Below are 20,480 nucleotides of genomic sequence, written 5' to 3' on the forward strand. Positions count from 1 at the left end.
CAAGTTAAACATTTTAAAGGCAATGCTACCAAATACTAAATGAGTGTATGTAAACTTCTGACCCACTGGGAATGTGATGAAAGAAATTAAAGCTGAAATAGATAATTCTCTACTATTATTCTGAATTTTCACATACTTAAAATAAAGGGGTGATCCTAACTGACCTAAGACTGGGAATTTTTACTAGGATTAAATGTCAGGAATGGTGAAAAACTGAGTTTAAATGTATTTGGCTAAGGTGTATGTAAACTTCCGACTTCAACTGTATATACCTTGGTGACAAGGTGAGGGTAGAGCTGGCAGGCCTGTGATGTAGTGTGTGTTTGTAGATGTGTATATACAGTGCCTTGCGAAAGTATTCGGCCCCCTTGAACTTTGCGACCTTTTGCCACATTTCAGGCTTCAAACATAAAGATATAAAACTATTTTTTTGTGAAGAATCAACAACAAGTGGGACACAATGCTCTCCATCCAACCTCACTGAGCTCGAGCTGTTTTGCAAGGAGGAATGGGAAAAAATGTCAGTTTCTCGATGTGCAAAACTGATAGAGACATACCCCAAGCGACTTACAGCTGTAATCGCAGCAAAAGGTGGCACTACAAAGTATTAACTTAAGGGGGCTGAATAATTTTGCACGCCCAATTTTTCAGTTTTTGATTTGTTAAAAAAGTTTGAAATATCCAATAAATGTCTTTCCACTTCATGATTGTGTCCCACTTGTTGTTGATTCTTCACAAAAAAAATACAGTTTTATATCTTTATGTTTGAAGCCTGAAATGTGGTAAAAGGTCGCAAAGTTCAAGGGGGCCGAATACTTTCGCAAGGCACTGTAGGTGACAAGGTGAGGGTAGAGCTGGCAGGCCTGTGATGTAGTGTGTGTTTGTAGATGTGTATATAGGTGTATTACCTTGGTGACAAGGTGAGGGTAGAGCTGGCAGGCCTGTGATGTAGTGTGTGTTTGTAGATGTGTATATAGGTGTATTACCTTGGTGACAAGGTGAGGGTAGAGCTGGCAGGCCTGTGATGTAGTGTGTGTTTATAGATGTGTATATAGGTGTATTACCTTGGTGACAAGGTGAGGGTAGAGCTGGCAGGCCTGTCTGATGCCTGCCTCTATCTCTTGGTGGGGCTGTAGTTGCACCTGTGACACGTCAGGCTCCTCTTCCACGAAGTGCAGCAGAGACTCCACCTCCCTTCGAGTGAACGACAGCACCGGGTTCAGGTCATCCACCACTCGGTCTTCAAAAAGGAGGGATGGATGGAGTCAAGAAAGGGGTTAACACTATGTCTAGGGCAGGTGTGGGCAATTCCAGTCCTCAACGGCCTGATTGGTGTCACAGTTTTGCCCCAGCCCCAGCTAACACACCTGACTCCAATAATCACCTAATCATGATCTTCAGTTTAGAATGCAATTTGATTAATCAGCTGCGTTTCATAGGGATGGAGAAAATGTGTGACACCAATCAGGCCCTTCGAGGACTGGAGTTGCCCACCTCATGTCTAGGGCCATCAACAGCTGCATGAAAAGGTCTCTGCGTATGACATGAAACATGGCATACAGCATACCCTGGCCAAGTTGGTGGTTGAAGATATCCCTCTAGTGGTGTGAGGGCTGTGCTTTGGCAAAGTGGGTGGGGTTATATCCTTCCTGTTTGGCCCTGTCCGGGGGTGTCCTCGGATGGGGCCACAGTGTCTCCTGACCCCTCCTGTCTCAGCCTCCAGTATTTATGCTGCAGTAGTTTGTGTCAGGGGGCTAGGGTCAGTTTGTTATATCTGGAGTACTTCTCCTGTCCTATTCGGTGTCCTGTGTGAATTTAAGTGTGCTCTCTCTAATTCTCTCTTTCTCTCTCTCGGAGGACCTGAGCCCTAGGACCATGCCTCAGGACTACCTGACATGATGACTCCTTGCTGTCCCCAGTCCACCTGGCCGTGCTGCTGCTCCAGTTTCAACTGTTCTGCGTTATTATTATTGGACCATGCTGGTCATTTATGAACATTTGAACATCTTGGCCGTGTTCTGTTATAATCTCCACCCGGCACAGCCAGAAGAGGACTGGCCACCCCACATAGCCTGGTTCCTCTCTAGGTTTCTTCCTAGGTTTTGGCCTTTCTAGGGAGTTTTTCCTAGCCACCGTGCTTCTACACCTGCATTGCTTGCTGTTTGGGGTTTTAGGTTGGGTTTCTGTACAGCACTTTGAGATATCAGCTGAAGGGCTATATAAATACATTTTATTTGATGATGTCTATTTTATTATTCAATTAAATTCTAAGAGTGTGGGCCTTCCCTTTCTGTGTATAAAGCATAGCTGACTGTTACATTTACATTTTTACATTTTAGTCATTTAGCAGACGCTCTTAAAACATCTTAGGGATAGGGGGCAGTATTTTCACGTCCGGATGAAAAACGTGCCAAAGTAAACTGCCTGTTACTCAGGCCCAGAAGCTAGGATATGCATATAATTGGTAGATTTGGATATAAAATAATGTCTATGACTATAACACAATGATTTGGCAGGTGAAACTCCAAGGACAAACCATCCAGGGAATTTTTTTATTTTTAGGTCATAATATTTTCTATTGAAAGCCCTATTTAATAGGAACCTAGTTACAGTTCCTATGGCTTCCACTAGATGTCACCAGTCTTTAGAAATCGGTTGATGTTTTTCTTTTGAGAAATGAAGAAGTACGGCTGTTCTTTGTGAGTGTCACTCCAGATGGATTCTACTGTGTGGTGCTCGTGAACTGGAACGCGCTTCAAGTTGTTTTTATCTGGTATTGGAAACCGTTTATCCCGTCTTAAATTGTATCGATTATTTACGTTTTAGGATACCTTAGGTTGGATTAGGAACGTTGTTTGAAATGTATGGGCCAAGTTTACAGGTAACTTATTAGATACTTTGTAGTCATGTTGGGCGAGTTGGAAACAATAAATTGAGATTTTGGGGATATAAAGAAGGACATTATCAAACAAAAGGACCATTTGTGATGTTTCTGGGACATTTTGGAGTGCCAACAGAAGAAGATCTTCAAAGGTAAGGCATTTATTATATCGTTATTTCTGACTTTTGTGTCGCCACCTGCCTGTGTTTGTATGCGGGGGGCTGTCTTCAGATAATTGCATGGTCTGCTTTCGCCGTAAAGCCTTTTTGAAATATGACACTGCGGCTGGATTAACAAGAAATAAAGCTTTATTTTGATGTATTACACTTATATTTTCGGTTATCTTGAATATTGATATTTCTGTAGTTTGAATTTGGAGCTCTGCAATTTCACTGGATGTTGTCAAATCGATCCCGCTAAAGGGATTGGCGCGCGAAGGGATCACTAACAAGTTAAGGCGCTCTAAGTCAAACCCACAACCCTGCTGTTGAAAGTGCCATGCTCTACCAACTGAGCCTAACAATGGCAAACTATGTCAAAGTGCACTTGGAGTGCACTTAGCCTGAGAGGAGTCTGACAGATCACAGGACTGCTGCACTTCGCAGCACACACACACACTGTTGTGCTAGTGAAGTGGACTGGGCCGGCTGAAGAGCCCTTAACAGGGTTGGCGAGTAGATTTAAGATATTGGTAGCAGATGACCATGTAATAGTAGACCTAGTAGACATGGCTGGAGGAAGCAGAGGTGTAGTCTGTATGAAGTCAGTATCCATTCTATGTTTGTTTGGTTCACTGGTTACTCACCGGACATGCCCTGCTTGGAGATCTGTCGGTCGTAGATCTTCTTCTCCAAGGTGAAGTCACTGACGAGGCGGTAGATATGGCAGGGTTTCTTCTGGCCGTAGCGGTACACCCGACATACGGCCTGGGCGTCGTGACAGGGGTTCCAGGAGGCATCGAACACCACCACACGGTTAGCCCCGATCAGGTTCACCCCCAGACAACCAGCCCTGAGGATGGGAAGAAGCACACGTCACTGACCTGATGTGTATGTGCACGTGTGTGAATGAGGGTTTGTGTGTGTGTGTGTGTGTGTGTGTGTGTGTGTGTGTGTGTGTTTATATATAAATAGAGGACTGTGCACGTGTGTGAATGAGGGTTTGTGTGTGTATGTATATATAAATAGAGGACTGTGCATGTGTGAATGAGGGTTTGTGTTTGTAACTAGTGTGGTTACTAGTGTGACCATACATAAGTATGATTACAAACAAATGATAATTATTTCTACCAGTGTGTTCCTGTGGAGGTCTTTTACCTGGTGGACAGCAGAAAGATCAAGGCGGAGGTGTTGGACAGGTCGTTGAACTGGTAGATGAGCCTCTCTCTCTCTGAAGCAGATGTGCTCCCATCCAGTCCCAAAGAGACAAACCATAAAAAGGAAGTCAATCCCTTTCTCCAACACAGGAACAACCAGTTTTTACCCAAGGGCTTCATACACAGAATGATGGTGAGATATCAATATCCCCAGCAGGTGGCGATAGTCAATGTAAGTCAACAGGAAAAGTGGCACCATGGGATTGGGGAGGCTGAATACATTTGTATAGCTTCAGTAAAAGACACCACTGGGGACAAATGGAGTCACAGAGACATGGCAGTGGTGGTTGTCATGGAAACGGGGACACTTACTGTAGTAGTTGTGGTTGCGGACCCAGTTTTGATTATAGCCCTCTCTGGCGCTGCCCGCCAGTATGGGCCTCTTGGCCAGAAACTCCTCGATGACTGACAGGGTGGACAAACTCTGACTACATGAGAAACAGTGTAGGGAGGGATACGGTGAGGAGGGGTGCTTGGAAATTACAGTGAAACTAATTGAACCATTTGAGAAGTTGGTCAGTCTGTGCTTTGGCCTTAGTGTTCGTGGAATATGTTACGTAGCAGTTTTAAAGGAACGGAAATGTAAGATCAAAACAGTAAAACAACTGAGGTTCTGTTTCTGTGCCTACCTGAACACCAGGATCTTGTCTCCCTTCCTCACACTCTCGTCGATCAGGTGGAACAGCAGGACCATCTTAGCAGAGTTCTCCAAGAGCCCGGGTTTATAGTCAGACATGATCTCCTTCGCCTGAGAGAGAGAGGAGATGAGGTAACGGAACAGTAGTGTAATTGTAGTGCACAGTTTAGGGTAATAACCCGTTTTTACTGAAACCTACGACAGAATCCGTTCTAAATGAGTGACCCTCAAGTTGTTTCCCAACCGTCATAAATCCATGATGACTCAACCCCCTGCCACTTAAACTGAATGGAAAAACAACAAACATGGTAGTGAAGTGTGGCTGCGTACCCATTCGTAGGTGATGACTTGGTTGGCCTTCTCCTGCAGAGCGTTGAGACTCAGCCCTTCGATGCTGTTGGGGTCCTCCGGGGTCTTGCCCTTCTGGTAGGGGGCTGGGCAGCGGGCGTGGCTGTTGGTGATGTCATCCAGGTCCAGGTCCTGCTCATTGGCCAGATTCTCCTTCTGCAGCGCCTCGTACAGCACGTCTGGGTGGTTCCAGATCTGGAAGAGGAAGACATTATTCCAACATTAGGATGACGTCTGAATGAAATGTGGACATGTAGTACACATCATGTGACATACAGCGCATTGGGAAAGTATTCAGACCACTTGAATTTTCCCACATTGTTACGCTACAGCCTTATTCTAAAATGGATTAAATAGTTTTTCTCTCCCTCATCAATCTAGTGTGTAGATTTCATCCATTTTAGAATAAGGCTGTAACGTAACATTTTTTTTTACATTACAAAATGTGGTCTGAATACTTTCCCAATGCGCTGTACATCAAACGCCATGTACATGTCCACATTTCATCCAGACGTCATCCTAATATTGTTATAATACCACATCATTTCAAACTGAAAAATCACATTTACATAAGTATTCAGACCCTTTACTCAGTACTTTGTTGAAGCACCTTTTGCAGCGATTACAGCCTTGAGTCTTCTTGGGTATGACGCTACAAGCTTGGCACACCTGTATTTAGGGAGTTTCCCCCATTATTCTCTGCAGATCCTCTCAAGCTCTGTCAGGTTAAATGGAGAGCATCACTGCACAGCTATTTCAAGGTTTCTCCAGAGATGTTCGATCAGGTTCATGTCTAGGCTCTGGCTGGGCCACTCAAGGACATTCAGAGACTTGTCCTGAAGCCACTTCTGCGTTGTCTTGGCTGTGTGCTTAGGGTCACTGTCATTCGCCCCTGTCTGAGGTCCTGAGCGCTCTGGAGCAGGTTTTCATCAAGGCTGGTTTTACTGAGGAGTGGCTTCCGTCTGGCCACTCTACCATGAAGTCCTAATTGGTGGAGTGCTGCAGAGATAGTTGTCCTTCTGGAAGGTTCTCTCATGTCCACAGAGAAACTCTGGAGCTCTGTCAGAGTGACCATTGGGTTCTTGGTCACCTCCCTGACCAAGGCGCTTCTCCCGATTGCTCAGTTTGGCCGGGCGGCCAACTCTAGGAAGAGTCTTGGTGGTTCCAAACTTCTTCCATTTAAGAATGATGGAGGCCACTGTATTCTTGGGGACCTTCAATGCTGCAGGAATGTTCTTGGTACCCTTCCCCAGATTTGTGCCTTGACACAATCCTGTCTCTGAGCTCTATGGACAATTCCTTCAACCTCATGGCTTGTTTTTTTGCTCTGACATGCCCTGGTCAACTGTAGGACCTTATATAGACAGGTTTGTGACTTTCCAAATCATGTCCAATCAAGTGAATTTACCACAGGTGGACTCCAATCAAGTTGTAGAAACATCTCAAGGATGGTCAACGGAAACAGGATGCACCGGAGCTCAATTTCGAGTCTCATAACAAAGAGTCTTAATAGTTATGTAAATAAGGTATCTTTTTTATTTGTAATACATTTGCAAACATTTCTAAAAAAAACATTTTTTTATTTGTAATTATAGGATATTGTGTGTAGATTGATGAGGATTTGTATTTATTTAAACCATTTGAAGAATAGTGCTGTAACGTACCAAATGTGGAAAAAGTTGAGGGATCTGAATACTTTCCGATTGTCCTTCAGACATTTATTTCACTCCTGTGTATGGCAGAACAGACACAGACAGACATGCACACCTTGCAGCACACGCAGAAGGCCCTGAGTGGGTTGAGGCTGAGCCAGCCGCTGTTGCCTGCCTCTCTGAAGCGGTTCATAAACTCTTTGTAGAGGGCCCTCTGCAGGGGCGACAGGCGCACCATGATCACATGCTCGTCCTTGGAGGGGAGCTGGTCTCTCAGCACGTTATGGCCACGCCTGGGAACAAACACAAGCACAACCAGAGCTAGACCACACATTTTTATACCATATAGATCTCTTCTACTCTGAAAAGCTCAAACACAACCATTATCAGACTTCAGCTAGAATATCCATTGAAAGTACTTTTTAGTCCAGGAATAGACTGGGTGGAGGTAGGCTAGCGGTTATGGAGGTGAGCCAGTAACTGGAGGGTTGCTAGTTAAATTCCAGGTCCGAAAGGAAAAATCTGGCAGGTAATGAGCTGGCAATCAGAGGGTTGCTGTTATCAAAATCCTAGATGTCTTTGCCTGCCGTTGTGTCCTTGAGCAAGGCACTTAACCCCCCACAACAACAGCTCCACAGGCGACTAGTGTGGTAGCACTGCACCTCTCCAAAAACCCTGCATGTGTGTTTACGGAGGGGCTGGGTAAAAGCAGAAGTCAAATTTCGTCTGGACCTTGTGTGCAATTGACTAATAAAGTAATCTTAAGGTTTAATCGGAGAGGGGGAAACTTGCCTATAAAGTATAAAGAGAATACTGTAGTAGCAACAGTTCATGTGGGTTATAACCAGCTCTCATTCTCACCTCTGGACGAAGCCCTCCAGCAGGCTATGGAGGACATGACTTCGGTATCTCATCAGCCGGACGTCCTGAGGTGTACTGTCCACACACTGCCCGTTCAGAATGGGCCTCTCAAACATGTTACTGAACTCCTGCCTGGTGCCCAGGAAGTCAGGCCTGACAAAGTCCACCATGCACCAGTACTCTATCAGGTTGTTCTGGAGTGGGTATCCCGTGAGGACCACACGTCTCCGGGTACGGATGTTCTTCAGGGCCTGCGAGGTGCTGGCGTGGCAGTTCTTAATGCGGTGGCCCTCGTCACAGATCACCACGTCCGGGCCTGGGTGAGACAGGGCCTTCTCTATGTCTTCAGGAGAGTAGAGGAATGTCAAGTTAGAGCTATTTCAGGAACAATGGAAGTCCAACCAGTCCCAGATTGCCTAGTTAAATGAAGGTTAAATCAAATAAAAAAGCCATGATGGTAAGATGTGTATGTAGGACTGATCAAAGCATTTACTTTACGTTCCATTGATCTAAGTGATTCATGTTATCGGAGTCACTCATGATTGATGTCGTGGCTGGAAACCCATGAACTCGTACACACATCCTGGTGCACATGACAAATGTCTAACAAAATGTTATCTAACATGGGTTCTAACAAAGGGTTAAACATTAGGATCTCTCAAAATCCAAATGTGCAGATGACCTTGGTTTGATGAAAGAAAAACTGCCATAAGCTGCTGTTTTGAAAACTCTGAAAAGCTCAGGCCATGACTGACATCAGTGTCGATTGACAGGTGTCAACCTCACTCTGAGGTGACCTTTTTGACCTACTGACCTTTGAGGAGCTCCTGCTGCAGGTTCTCTTCATCCAGGTCAATGACCACTGGTCCTTGGAGCTTCTTGGACTTCTTTTTCCGGCCCGCCACAAAGCTCTTCTTCAGGGACAACAGGCGGTACATCTCATACCCCATCAGGAGCACGCCGCCATCCAGCGACCAGTCAGAGATCACCTTCGCTCTGCTGGCCGTGGTTCTGAAAGAGAGCAGAGAGAGAGAGAGAAAAAGAGATGAGAAAAGAGAGCAAAGAAAAAGAAAAAGATAGCACATCAGGGACAATGTTCCACACATAATAGCACAGGCATTTAGAGACTTATTTATTTATTTTAACTAGGCAAGTCAGTTAATTAAGAACAAATTCTTCTTTACAATGACGGCCAAGGAACAGTGGGTTAACTGCATGGTTCAGGGGCAGAATTAAATTTTTACCTTGTCAGCTCAGGGATTCGATCGAGCAGCCTTTCGGTTACTGGCTCAACGCTCTAACCACTAGGCTACCTGCCGCCCCAGTGTATATACAGTGCCATGCGAAAGTATTCGGCCCCCTTGAACTTTGCGACCTTTTGCCACATTTCAGGCTTCAAACATAAAGATATAAAACTGTATTTTTTGGTGAAGAATCAACAAGTGGGACACAATCATGAAGTGGAGTGGAACGACATTTATTGGATATTTCAAACTTTTTTAACAAATCAAAAACTGAAAAATTGGGCGTGCAAAATTATTCAGCCCCTTTACTTTCAGTGCAGGAAACTCTCTCAAGAAGTTCAGTGAGGATCTCTGAATGATCCAATGTTGACCTAAATGACTAATGATGATAAATACAATCCACCTGTGTGTAATCAACACACAGGTGCACTGTGGAAGCGATAATATTGAAATGGAAGGAGTATCAGACCACTGCAAATCTACCAAGACCTGGCCGTCCCTCTAAACTTTCAGCTCATACAAGGAGAAGACTGATCAGAGATGCAGCCAAGAGGCCCATGATCACTCTGGATGAACTGCAGAGATCTACAGCTGAGGTGGGAGACTCTGTCCATAGGACAACAATCAGTCGTATATTGCACAAATCTGGCCTTTATGGAAGAGTGGCAAGAAGAAAGCCATTTCTTAAAGATATCCATAAAAAGTGTGGTTTAAAGTTTGCCACAAGCCACCTGGGAGACACACCAAACATGAGGAAGAAGGTGCTCTGGTCAGATGAAACCAACATTGAACTTTTTGGCAACAATGCAAAACGTTATGTTTGGCGTAAAAGCAACACAGCTCATCACCCTGAACCCACTGTCAAACATGGTAGTGGCAGCATCATGGTTTGGGCCTGCTTTTCTTCAGCAGGGACAGAGAAGATGGGTAAAATTGATGGGAAGATGGATGGAGCCAAATACAGGATCATTCTGGAAGAAAACCTGATGGAGTCTGCAAAAGACCTGAGACTGGGACTGAGATTTTGTCTTCCAACAAGACAATGATCCAAAACATAAAGCAAAATCTACAATGGAATGGTTAAAAAATAAACATATCCAGGTGTTAGAATGGCCAAGTCAAAGTCCAGACCTGAATCCAATTGAGAATCTGTGGAAAGAACTGAAAACTGCTGTTCACAAATGCTCTCCATCCAACCTCACTGAGCTCGAGCTGTTTTGCAAGGAGGAATGGGAAAAAATGTCAGTCTCTCGATGTGCAAAACTGATAGAGACATACCCCAAGCGACTTACAGCTGTAATCGCAGCAAAAGGTGGCACTACAAAGTATTAACTTAAGGGGGCTGAATAATTTTGCACGCCCAATTTTTCATTTTTTGATTTGTTAAAAAAGTTTGAAATATCCAATAAATGTCTTTCCACTTCATGATTGTGTCCCACTTGTTGTTGATTCTTCACAAAAAATACAGTTTTATATCTTTATGTTTGAAGCCTGAAATGTGGCAAAAGGTCGCAAAGTTCAAGGGGGCCGAATACTTTCGCAAGGCACTGTACATAAAAACAACCTGCATTATATCTTAATCAAACCTTCTTGCTAAAGGTCTTGATAGTTGATGTACTTTAAATGCCTTACGTACTTCATGTAGTTACACACCTGGGCGATAGATGAGTCATGTTTGTATATGCATTTATTTTTAGAGACAGATCCCTGGCAGTTGTGCAATATAAGCAGAGCTTCTAGTCACTCACAAACACAAACCATGATCATGGCTAAAAGGCTTCAGCTTTGAAATTGGAGGTAGTGGCATATCCCTGTTCCCAGAGAGGACGGGAAACTTACTTGTGCTCGTCATTCAGGATGTGGACCTTGAAGATGCGCGGGGAGAAGTGTGCGGGGTTGATGTCTGCGGGTAATGCCTCAGAGGAAGGGACCCAGAGGTTAAACTCAGCCAGCCAGTTCTGTAACGTGTTGACCTGTAGCGAGAAGGGTAGAGAGTGAGAGAGAGAGAGAGAGGGGTAGATAGAGAGAGAAAAAGATTCAGAGGTAGAGAGCGAGAAGAAGAGAAAACACAGAGAGAGTGCGAGAGAGAGCATGGTAGGGAGAGAGAGAGTGCGGTAGGGATAGAGAGAGCGCGGTAGGGAGAGAGAGCGCGGTAGGGAGAGAGAGAGAGCGGTAGGGAGAGAGAGCGGTAGGGAGAGAGAGAGCAGTGGAGAGAGAGAGCGGTAGATAGAGAGAGAAAAAGATTCAGAGGTAGAGAGCGAGAAGAAGAGAAAACACAGAGAGTGCGAGAGAGAGCGCGGTAGGGAGAGAGAGAGCGCGGTAGGGAGAGAAAGAGCACGGTAGGGATAGAGAGAGCGAGGTAGGGATAGAGAGAGCACGGTAGGGAGAGAGAGAGCGCGGTAGGGATAGAGAGAGCGCGGTAGGGAGAGAGAGAGAGCGGTAGGAGAGAGAGAGAGAGAGCGGTAGGGAGAGAGAGAGAGAGAGAGCGGTAGAGAGAGAGAGAGAGAGAGCGGTAGAGAGAGAGATAGAGCGGTTGAGAGAGAGAGAGAGCGGTTGAGAGAGAGAGAGAGCGGTTGAGAGAGAGAGAGAGCGGTTGAGAGAGAGAGAGCGAGAGCGGTAGAGAGAGAGAGCGGTAGAGAGAGAGAAAGTAAATTACCTCAGTCAAGAGATTACAAAACAGATTCACACATCCCCATTGCATTATGTCCAGTATGTATAAACAGAATAGAGCATGTAAAGAGAGAAAAGAGTACACAGCCACTTACAGGAACGATGGCGAGCACGGTGTGGGCCTGTGTGTGTTTAAGCAGGATGTCTATAAAAGAGATGACCTGCAAGGTCTTGCCCAGGCCCATGCTGTGGGCAAGGATACAGCCGAAGCCACTGCTGCGCTTAGACCTCTCCAGAGACTCCACCAGGTTATCATACAGGAACCGGACCCCACCGATCTGATGGGAGAGGGGGAGAAAAGAAAGGAGGAAGAGAGGGAGGGACAGAAGTAGTGCGATCATTAGCAGATTGAGAAGTCTGTTAATTTTTATATTTGTTTGACTGCATTGTATACCATGGCTGTCTCCGTGGGCTCTGTGGGGTGTGGCAGAGGCAGAAAATCTTAATTGAAAGTGCTTTTTAGGCTTAATATGGATCTGGGAAATTAGCCCTATAACTGTTAGACTCCCTGTGCTAACAAGATAATCCATGGCCCTATTGAGTCAGTGGTACCATGGTTGGTAGATTGATTATGTATGAAGAGAAAACGGTTTGATAGGCTTGATATTAGGGTTGGGCGGTATCCCAACTTGCATATCGTCATACCGTCCTTCTCTCACCCTGGGAATTACAGTATTACCAGCTTAGTACACAAGAGGGTGCCAAAAAACACACAAACAAGCCCATTGGGAGTCTATTACTAGGATGGTAATAAAATTAGCTCATTTAACAGTAATTGCACATTTCCATGGAGGCTGGTAGCCTAATATGCTAACGAGCACAAACGTAAATAAACAAATTGCAAAGACAGGCAATCCAGCTCATAAAGTTATGCATATATAGTTCGGAGCTATAGGTAGAATTTTACTCAAAATCAAATATTATTGGTCACATACACAAGGTTAGTAGATGTTAATGCGAGTGTAGCGAAATGCTTGTGCTTCTAGTTCGAAAGGTGCAGTAATATCTAACGAGTAATATCTAACAATTCCCAGCAATTACCTCAGTCAAGAGATTGCAAAACAGATTCACAAATCCCCATTGCATTATGTCCAGTATGTATAAACAGAATAGAGCATGTAAAGAGAGAAAAGATTACACAGCCACTGTGAGTACACAGCCACCAGCAACTACACACAAATCTAACAAGCAATCTAACAATTCCCACCAACTACCTAATACACACAAATCTAACAAGTAATCTAACAATTCCCCACCAACTACCTAATACACACAAATCTAAAAGGGGTGAATGAAAATATGTACATATAAATATATGGATGAGCGATGGCCGAGCGGCATAGGCAAGGTGCAATAGATGGTATAAAATACAGTATATACATGTGATATGAGTAATATAAGATATGTAAATATTATTAAAGTGGCATTATTTAAAGTGACTAGTGATCCATTTATTAAAGTGTCCAGTGATTGGGTCTCAATGTAGGCAGCAGCCTCTGATGGCCTTGAGATTGAAAAACAGCTCCTATCTCTGTCCCAGATTTGATGTACCTGTACTGACCTCGACTTCTGGATGATAGCGGTGTGAACAGGCAGTGGCTCAAGTGGTTGTTGTCCTTGATGATATTTTTGGCCTTCCTGTGACAACGGGCGTTGTAGGAGTCCTGGAGTGCAGGTAGCTTGCCCCCGGTGATGCGTTGTGCAGACCACACTACCCTCTGGATAGCCTTGCGGTTGGGGACAGTGCAGTTGCTGTACCAGGCTGTGATACAGCCCGACAGGATGCTCTTGATTGTGCAACTGTAAAAGTTAGTTAGGGTTTTGGGTGACAGGCCAAATCTCTTCAGCCTCCTGAGGTTGAAGAGGCGCTGTTGCTTCTTCTTCACCACACTGTTTGTGTGGGTGGACCACTTCAGTTTGTCTGTGATGTGAACGCCCAAGAAGTCCACGATCATCTCCTTTGTTTTGTTGACGTTGAATGAGAGGTTGTTTTCCCGACACTACACTCCGAGTGCCCTCACCTCCTCAATGTAGGCTGTCTCGTCATTGTTGGGTGTCAAGCCCTCTACTGTTGTGTCGTCTGCAAACCTGATGATTGAGTTGGAGGCGTGCTTGGCCACGCAGTTGTGGGTGAACAGAGAGTACAGGAGAGGGCTGAGCACACACCCCTGTGGGGCCCCAGTGTTGAGGGTCAGCGAAGTGGAGAAGTTGTTTCCTACCTTCAAGACCTGGGGGGTAGCCCGTTAGAAAGTCCAGGACCCAGTTGCACAGGGAGGGGTTGAGACCCAGGGCCTCCAGCTTGATTATGAGCTTGGAGGGTACTATGGTGTTGAATGCTGAGCTGTAGTCAATGAACAGCATTCTAACAGGTATTATTTTTGTCCAGATGGGACAGGGCAGTGCACAGTGTGATGGCCATTGCGTCATCTGTAGACCTGTTGAGGCGGTATGAAAGCTGAAGTGGGTCTAGGGTGGCCGGTAAGGTGGCAGTTATATGATCCTTGACTAGCCTCTCAAAGCACTTCATGATGACAGAAGTGAGTGCTACGGGACGATAGTCACTTAGTTCAGTTATCTTTGCCTTCTTGGGTACTGGAACAATGGTAGCCATCTTGAAGGATGTGAGGACAATAGACTGGGATAGGGAGCGATTAAATATGTCCATAAACACACCAGCCAGCTGGTCTGGGCATGCTCTGAGGACACGGCTAGGGATGCCGTCTGGGCCAGCAGCCTTGTGAGGGTTAACATGTTTACATGTTTTACTCACGTCAGCCACTGAGAAAGAGAGGGGGGCGCAGTCTTTGTTCGCGAGCCGAGACGGTGACACTGTATTATCCTCAAAGCAGGCTAAGGTGTTTAATTTGTCTGGAAGCATGACGTCGGTGTCCGTGACGTGGCTGTTTTATTTTTGTCCGTGATATCCTGTAGACCCTGCCACATACGTCTCGTGTCGGAGCCGTTGAATTACGACTCCACCTAGTCCTTGTACAGGCATTTTGCTTGTTTGATTGCCTTGCGGAGGGAATAACTACACTGTTTATATTCAGCCATATCTCCAGACCTCTTTCCATGGTTAAATGCGGTGGATCACGCTTTCAGTTTTACGCGAATGCAGCCATCCATCCACGGTTCCTGGTTAGGGTAATGGTCACAGTGGGCTCGACGTCTCCAATGCACTTAATTATAAACACACTCACCGACTCAGCGTATAGGTCAATATTGTCCTCTGAGGCTGATCGGAACATATTCCAGTCCTCGTGATCAAAACAATCTTGGAGCATGGCTTCCGATTGGTCAGACCAGCGTTGAATGGTTCTCGTCACTGGTACATCCTGTTTGAGTTTCTGCCTATATACCGGGACAAGCAAGATAGCGCCGTGGTCGGATTTGCCAAAGGAAGGGCAAGGGAGGGCTTTGTTTGCATCACGGAAGTTAGAGTAGCAGTGGTCAAGAGTATTAGCCCTTTGTGTTGTGGAATCAATATGCTGATAAAAATGGATGACTTTCACTTGAGTCATTATTTATGAAGGTATCTTACTTTTACTCAAGTATGAAATTAGGTACTTTTTCCACCACTGCATTGTGAAAATGAACACATTTTTGACGCATGCAGTACTGGCTCTCCAGCAGCACATCTACATTTTTAAACACTTTTTACCCCTTTTTCTCCACAATTTTGTGATATGCAATTGGTAGTTACACCAATGTGTTGGAGGAAACACCGTATAACTGGCGACCGTGTCAGCGTGCATGCGCCTGGCCTGCCACAGGAGTCGCTAGAGCGTGATGGGACAAGGACATCCTGGCCGGCCAAACCCTCCCTTAACGACTCTGGGCCAATTGGGTCTCCCCGACGCGGCCGGCTCCAACACAAGCACTGCAATGCCTTATAGACCGCTGAGCAACTCGGGAGGCTCCAGCAGCATGTCTACAAGCTGTGTGGAGTCTGGAGTCGCTAAGGCAACAGGCCTGCCTGATCTGCTTGAAGAAGAGGGGGGAGGAGCAGACAGCTGAGAACGGAAAGGATAAAAAACACAAGGAAATCAATATGGCAGTGGCAGCTGTGCAAACAACATCCAAAGGGCTTTGACTTCTCAAACATGGCAGAAAGCTAACACACTATGATGGCTGTCACCTTATTCATTTAGCCACTTACTTAGATAGCAAGTTAAACTTAAAGGTCGTGTTAACGCAGAATTCTGTGTTTGTCACAAAGGGAAAAAATAAATATCTTGCTGCGTTTGGAAACGCAGATCTAAAATGGTTCTTATTGTACTTTCTGCTCGACATCAGACTAACTTTGTGCTTCAGTTGCACTTCTAAATGGGGATGAGAATTCATGAACAGGCATTCTATCAGCAGACAACGCTCTGACTGATGTGGAGCTGCTTTTCTCTGTGTAGCCAGAAACTTTTCACCAGTAAAATTAAATATTAACTTTAAGCAAAACATTAGAAAATATATTTCCTATGATACGCCTAAACATTAGAAATATGATGGCCATACATCGTTTTGCAAAAAAGAATCAAAATAAAGCTATTTTCTGCTGAATGTGTTGCACTAATGTATTTTGTGTGAAGGAAAACTATAGATGCACATCCTTGATCACTCTATTGAAGCAAAAAAACACTGTTGACTCAATATAAAATGAGACCCCTGTCAACACACAGCTGGACACACCTGCTCCTGCTTTATCCCGTTGTACAATAATGTGACAGGTGAAATAAGAATGCAATCTGCTTCATCCCCCAACTCATTCCACAAGTTGACTGCAGGTATTTCCAAATACCCTGGTATGCCCAAGCCTACTTGATATTCTACTGAGGGAATCCATACCTGGTGAGGTTTGACGGCACGGGCCAGTTGAGGGGAGAGGAACAGGTCTACCTCCTCAGCAGGGTGGTTCAGGTTGACCAAGACACGCCCCAGGGCGTCCGGTTGGTTCACAGCATCGTTGACGTGGGTGCCGCTGGCCTCCTCCGACCGCTCCTCCGACCGCTCCTCCTCCTCATTGGTGGACTCGCTGCTGACCTGTAGGGCGTCGTCCTCGCCGGAGCTCAGCTCGATCACGTCTATGGTTGAGAAAGGAAAATTAAAAGGGTGGGGGTTTGTTAGAAGAGCATTGTAGATGGTAAAGGAGAAGCATATAATATATCTACAGTACCAGGTCAAAAGTTTGGATACCTTCTCATTCAAGAGTTTTTCTTTATTTTTACTGTTAATATATACTAGTGAAGACATCAAAACTAAGAAATAGCACATATGGAATCCTGTAGTAACCAACAAAAATGTTAAACAAATCTAAACATATCAGTCCTTTGGTCTGATGAGTCCAGATTTGAGATTTTTTGTTCCAACCACTATGTCTTTGTGCGATCTCCGCATGTGTGGTTCCACTGTGAAGCATGGAGGAGGAGGTGTGATGGTGTTGGGGTGCTTGCTGGTGACACTGTCAGTGATTTACTTAGAATTCAAGGCACACTTAGCCAGCATGGCTACCGCAGTGATACGCCATCCAATCTGGTTTGCGCGTAATGGGACAATCAATTGTTTTTCAACAGGACAATGACCCAACACACCTCCAGGCTGTGTAAGGGCTATTTGACTAAGAAGGGGAGTGATGGAGTGCTGCATCAGATGACCTGGCCTCAACCCAATTGAGATGGTTTGGGATGAGTTGGACCGCAGAGTGAAGGAAAAGCGGCCAACAAGTGCTCAGGTAAAGCTGGTTGAGAGAATGCCAAGAGTGTGCAAAGCTGTCATCAAGGGTGGCTACTTTGAAGAATCTTAAATATAAAATATGTTTTGATTTGTATAACAATTCTTTGGTTACTCCATGATTCTATATGTATTATTTAATTGTTAATGTTTTCACTATTATTCTACAACGTAGAAAATAGTAAAAAATAAAAACCCTTGAATGAGTAGGTGTGTCCAAACTTTTGACAGGTACTGTACATAATACCCATGTGTTGCATTGTGTGGCTGCCTTTTTAATCAAAACAATCATTTTCTAACATTCTGTTACACAATATTGTCTAAACAAATAAAATATCAAACATTTCATTAGTTTCAATAATTCAATAATAAGTGTTTCAATAACACTATTTATCTCCAAAATAAGACATCTGTTTTCACAAATTCTATGAAATGACACATTTTTCTGGCATCATATTTGACAGGCAAACAAATCTTCAAAAAAGTTCTTCCCTGGCCTGGTTTCAAATAACAATGTAAAAAATATATAGAGAAACATCTAAAATATATAGAGAAACATCTAAACGGGTCCCCACGTCATCTGTATTAAGTGATAAGTTCCACAAACTTGTGCCATTTTTTGAACTACAGATGTGGCCTAGAAGAGGGGAGGAGAAGACGATAGAGCTCAGGTTTATGTAAGTCTAGTGAATGGGTGCTTATACAAGATGGATTATAGTGGTGGGAGATGGGTTTACATAACCCAGGGCAGAAATGTTACCGCGCTGCCTGGGCTGGAAACTGTCTGAGGCTGGAAGCTGCCTGACGCTGGCATGAACCAGACGTTTTCTCCATGCCTACCTTCTCATCCAGGACTCAAAATGCAGGGTGGGTTGGAAGGGGGTTCAACTGGGAATGGATCTATGCCCACAAACAGGCAGGTGTATGTATGTGTGAGTGAGTGAGTGAGTGAGTGAGTGAGTGAGTGAGTGAGTGAGTGAGTGAGTGAGTGTGAGAGTCACGACCAGTGAAGGAAAAGCACATGATGTACTCACCAGAACTTAGTTCTATACTTTAGCGACTCTCCTGCACTAGCTTATCTGATCTAGCTCAGACAACTGCTCAGAGCCAGTCGGATACAGCACAACCCAGTCCCTATGTACTCCATGCTGTAATTCTGATAACATTACATGACGTACTTTCATAAAGTACACTGCAGCGAGACCATTTCCCTTAATTTACCTACAGTAAGCATCTAACCCACATTTGATCCCATTTAAAACACCTGAAGAACAGAGAAATGGGTCATTATGTCACCAAGCATATAAAGCATGGCAGTCTTGCAGTTCTAAATCGATCAGTGGTTCAGAAACCATGTTCGGAGTGGGACCCTTGAGTTCAATTGACATATTTTTATGCTCTATTAACTACAGTGTGACTTGGCTATTCATCTGATAACATGTCAAATTCATAAAGATCACTGGCCGAATGTTGTTGATGGAAATCTAAGAATGACTGAGGTCCTCAATATTGCACAACCAGGGCAGGTATTCAAAGCGCAGGAGTTCTGATCTAGGATCATTTCAACATTTTAGATCATAATGAATAAGATAAAAGGTACAGGGGACCTGATCCTAGATCAGCACAGGAAGACCACAATCAGTCTCTGTTAGGTCTGTGGCAGTCACGAAATTTCGCCAGCCGGTGATTGTCAAGCAAATAACTGCCAGTTTCAATGTAATTGATCACTAACTAACATACACATTTAGTATCTCCTGGCTTCCACACATTTTAAAAAGTCAAATAAATCCATGTAATATAGCCTACACCTTCACAACAAATCCATACTTTATTTTAGACAGCTCTAAAGAAGCATGATATGAAGAAAATCTAGTCTACTTCAGAAGAACAGAATAGCATACTCTGACTTGTCCTTATGTTAGGTCCTGATCTGGCTCTGCCAAATGGCTGTGGGCTACAATGGTCTAACTGTTTTGATTTCTAATACATTGTAAGGCTGCATGATGAGACTAATGATGATTTGAAAAAAAGTTGCTTGAAAGGCATGAGCTCTGCTTTTTTGCGAAGAAAGTACACACTCCAATAGTCTCACAATTTGACATTCTCAAATATCTGCTGCGCAATCCGAAGCGTTTCTCACTCCCATTTCTCACTCCCACTCACGTGATCGGTCTTAATCACAGGCTACAAGTTAAGACAGACACATCGGGACGCAACTATGCGTGTCCTTATCCAATTGCGAGGTGCATATTGAAGATATTGGAATAAGTGTCCACATTTACTTTTCGTCAGCCAACAAGATGAGTAGGCCTAACGAACAGCAAAAGCACTAGCCTATCTCAATCTACTATCCCCCATGTTACAAAAGTCGACCTATTCTATTCTGTGCAATAAATAAATATTCCAAACATAGTCTGTGACAGTTGTGGGATGAGATAGATCCCAAATGAATACAACCACTATGCAATGAGTGTGATGCAACAGATCAGAATGTTTAGCTTCAAATGTTGATACCCTAATAGTTTATTTCTTCACATTATAAGCGCATCAATGCGCACATGGTAGTAGGCTATGGATGTGAATGTTCCAATAGAGGAAAACACCATTATCAAAAGTGATCGCAAATGTAATTATGTATATAATGCTTTTATTATAAAAGGTGCATTTTTATGTTGAAAATTATCTTCCAAAAACCCACCCGCTGCTTATATATGCCAGTTAGGCTCTACACCCCTCGTAAGCGGATGAATGTGCTTAAATTCTAAGAAGTTATTTGGCCACTTTAGTGGTACAAACCTTATTAAAACATATAGGCCAGGCTACGAGGTGTGTGACTATGATTCAAACAAGTCACAAAAGAAAGGCATAGTTTCTTATGCTAGGCATCATTCACAAGTGGTAATATAGAATTCACAAGTGATAGGCTAATATTGTCATCCATCAGTCTATTCTTGATTTAATCTCGTCTTTACATATACTAAATAATATATATGTGTGACATTAGTTTTGATTTAGGTTGGACCATTATCATGCACCTGTATCGAAACAGGGGCTGAGAAAGAAATACATGTCATCTATGCACATAAATAAC

The 20,480-nt window shown here is 44.1% G+C and overlaps 1 protein-coding gene across 3 annotated transcripts in view; it reads right to left on the minus strand.

Annotated features, from left to right (window-relative positions):
- LOC118360295 (helicase ARIP4-like) overlaps window positions 1–20,480 on the minus strand; it is an 81,775-nt gene that overhangs the window by 4,104 nt on the left and 57,191 nt on the right. For all 3 annotated transcript variants that reach the window (XM_052482086.1, XM_052482085.1, XM_052482087.1), the window contains 12 exons: window positions 16,508–16,743; window positions 11,764–11,946; window positions 10,838–10,971; window positions 8,569–8,765; window positions 7,755–8,097; window positions 7,009–7,186; window positions 5,224–5,436; window positions 4,886–5,004; window positions 4,568–4,684; window positions 4,198–4,296; window positions 3,687–3,892; window positions 1,065–1,240 (listed from right to left, as the gene is read on the minus strand). In XM_052482086.1, the coding sequence (XP_052338046.1) occupies window positions 1,065–1,240; window positions 3,687–3,892; window positions 4,198–4,296; window positions 4,568–4,684; window positions 4,886–5,004; window positions 5,224–5,436; window positions 7,009–7,186; window positions 7,755–8,097; window positions 8,569–8,765; window positions 10,838–10,971; window positions 11,764–11,946; window positions 16,508–16,743 (2,201 nt within the window). The remainder of the gene's footprint in view (window positions 1–1,064; window positions 1,241–3,686; window positions 3,893–4,197; window positions 4,297–4,567; window positions 4,685–4,885; window positions 5,005–5,223; window positions 5,437–7,008; window positions 7,187–7,754; window positions 8,098–8,568; window positions 8,766–10,837; window positions 10,972–11,763; window positions 11,947–16,507; window positions 16,744–20,480) is intronic.

This window comes from Oncorhynchus keta, chromosome 27 (genome assembly GCF_023373465.1).
Source record: "Oncorhynchus keta strain PuntledgeMale-10-30-2019 chromosome 27, Oket_V2, whole genome shotgun sequence".
Classification (NCBI taxonomy): Eukaryota; Metazoa; Chordata; class Actinopteri; order Salmoniformes; family Salmonidae; genus Oncorhynchus; species Oncorhynchus keta.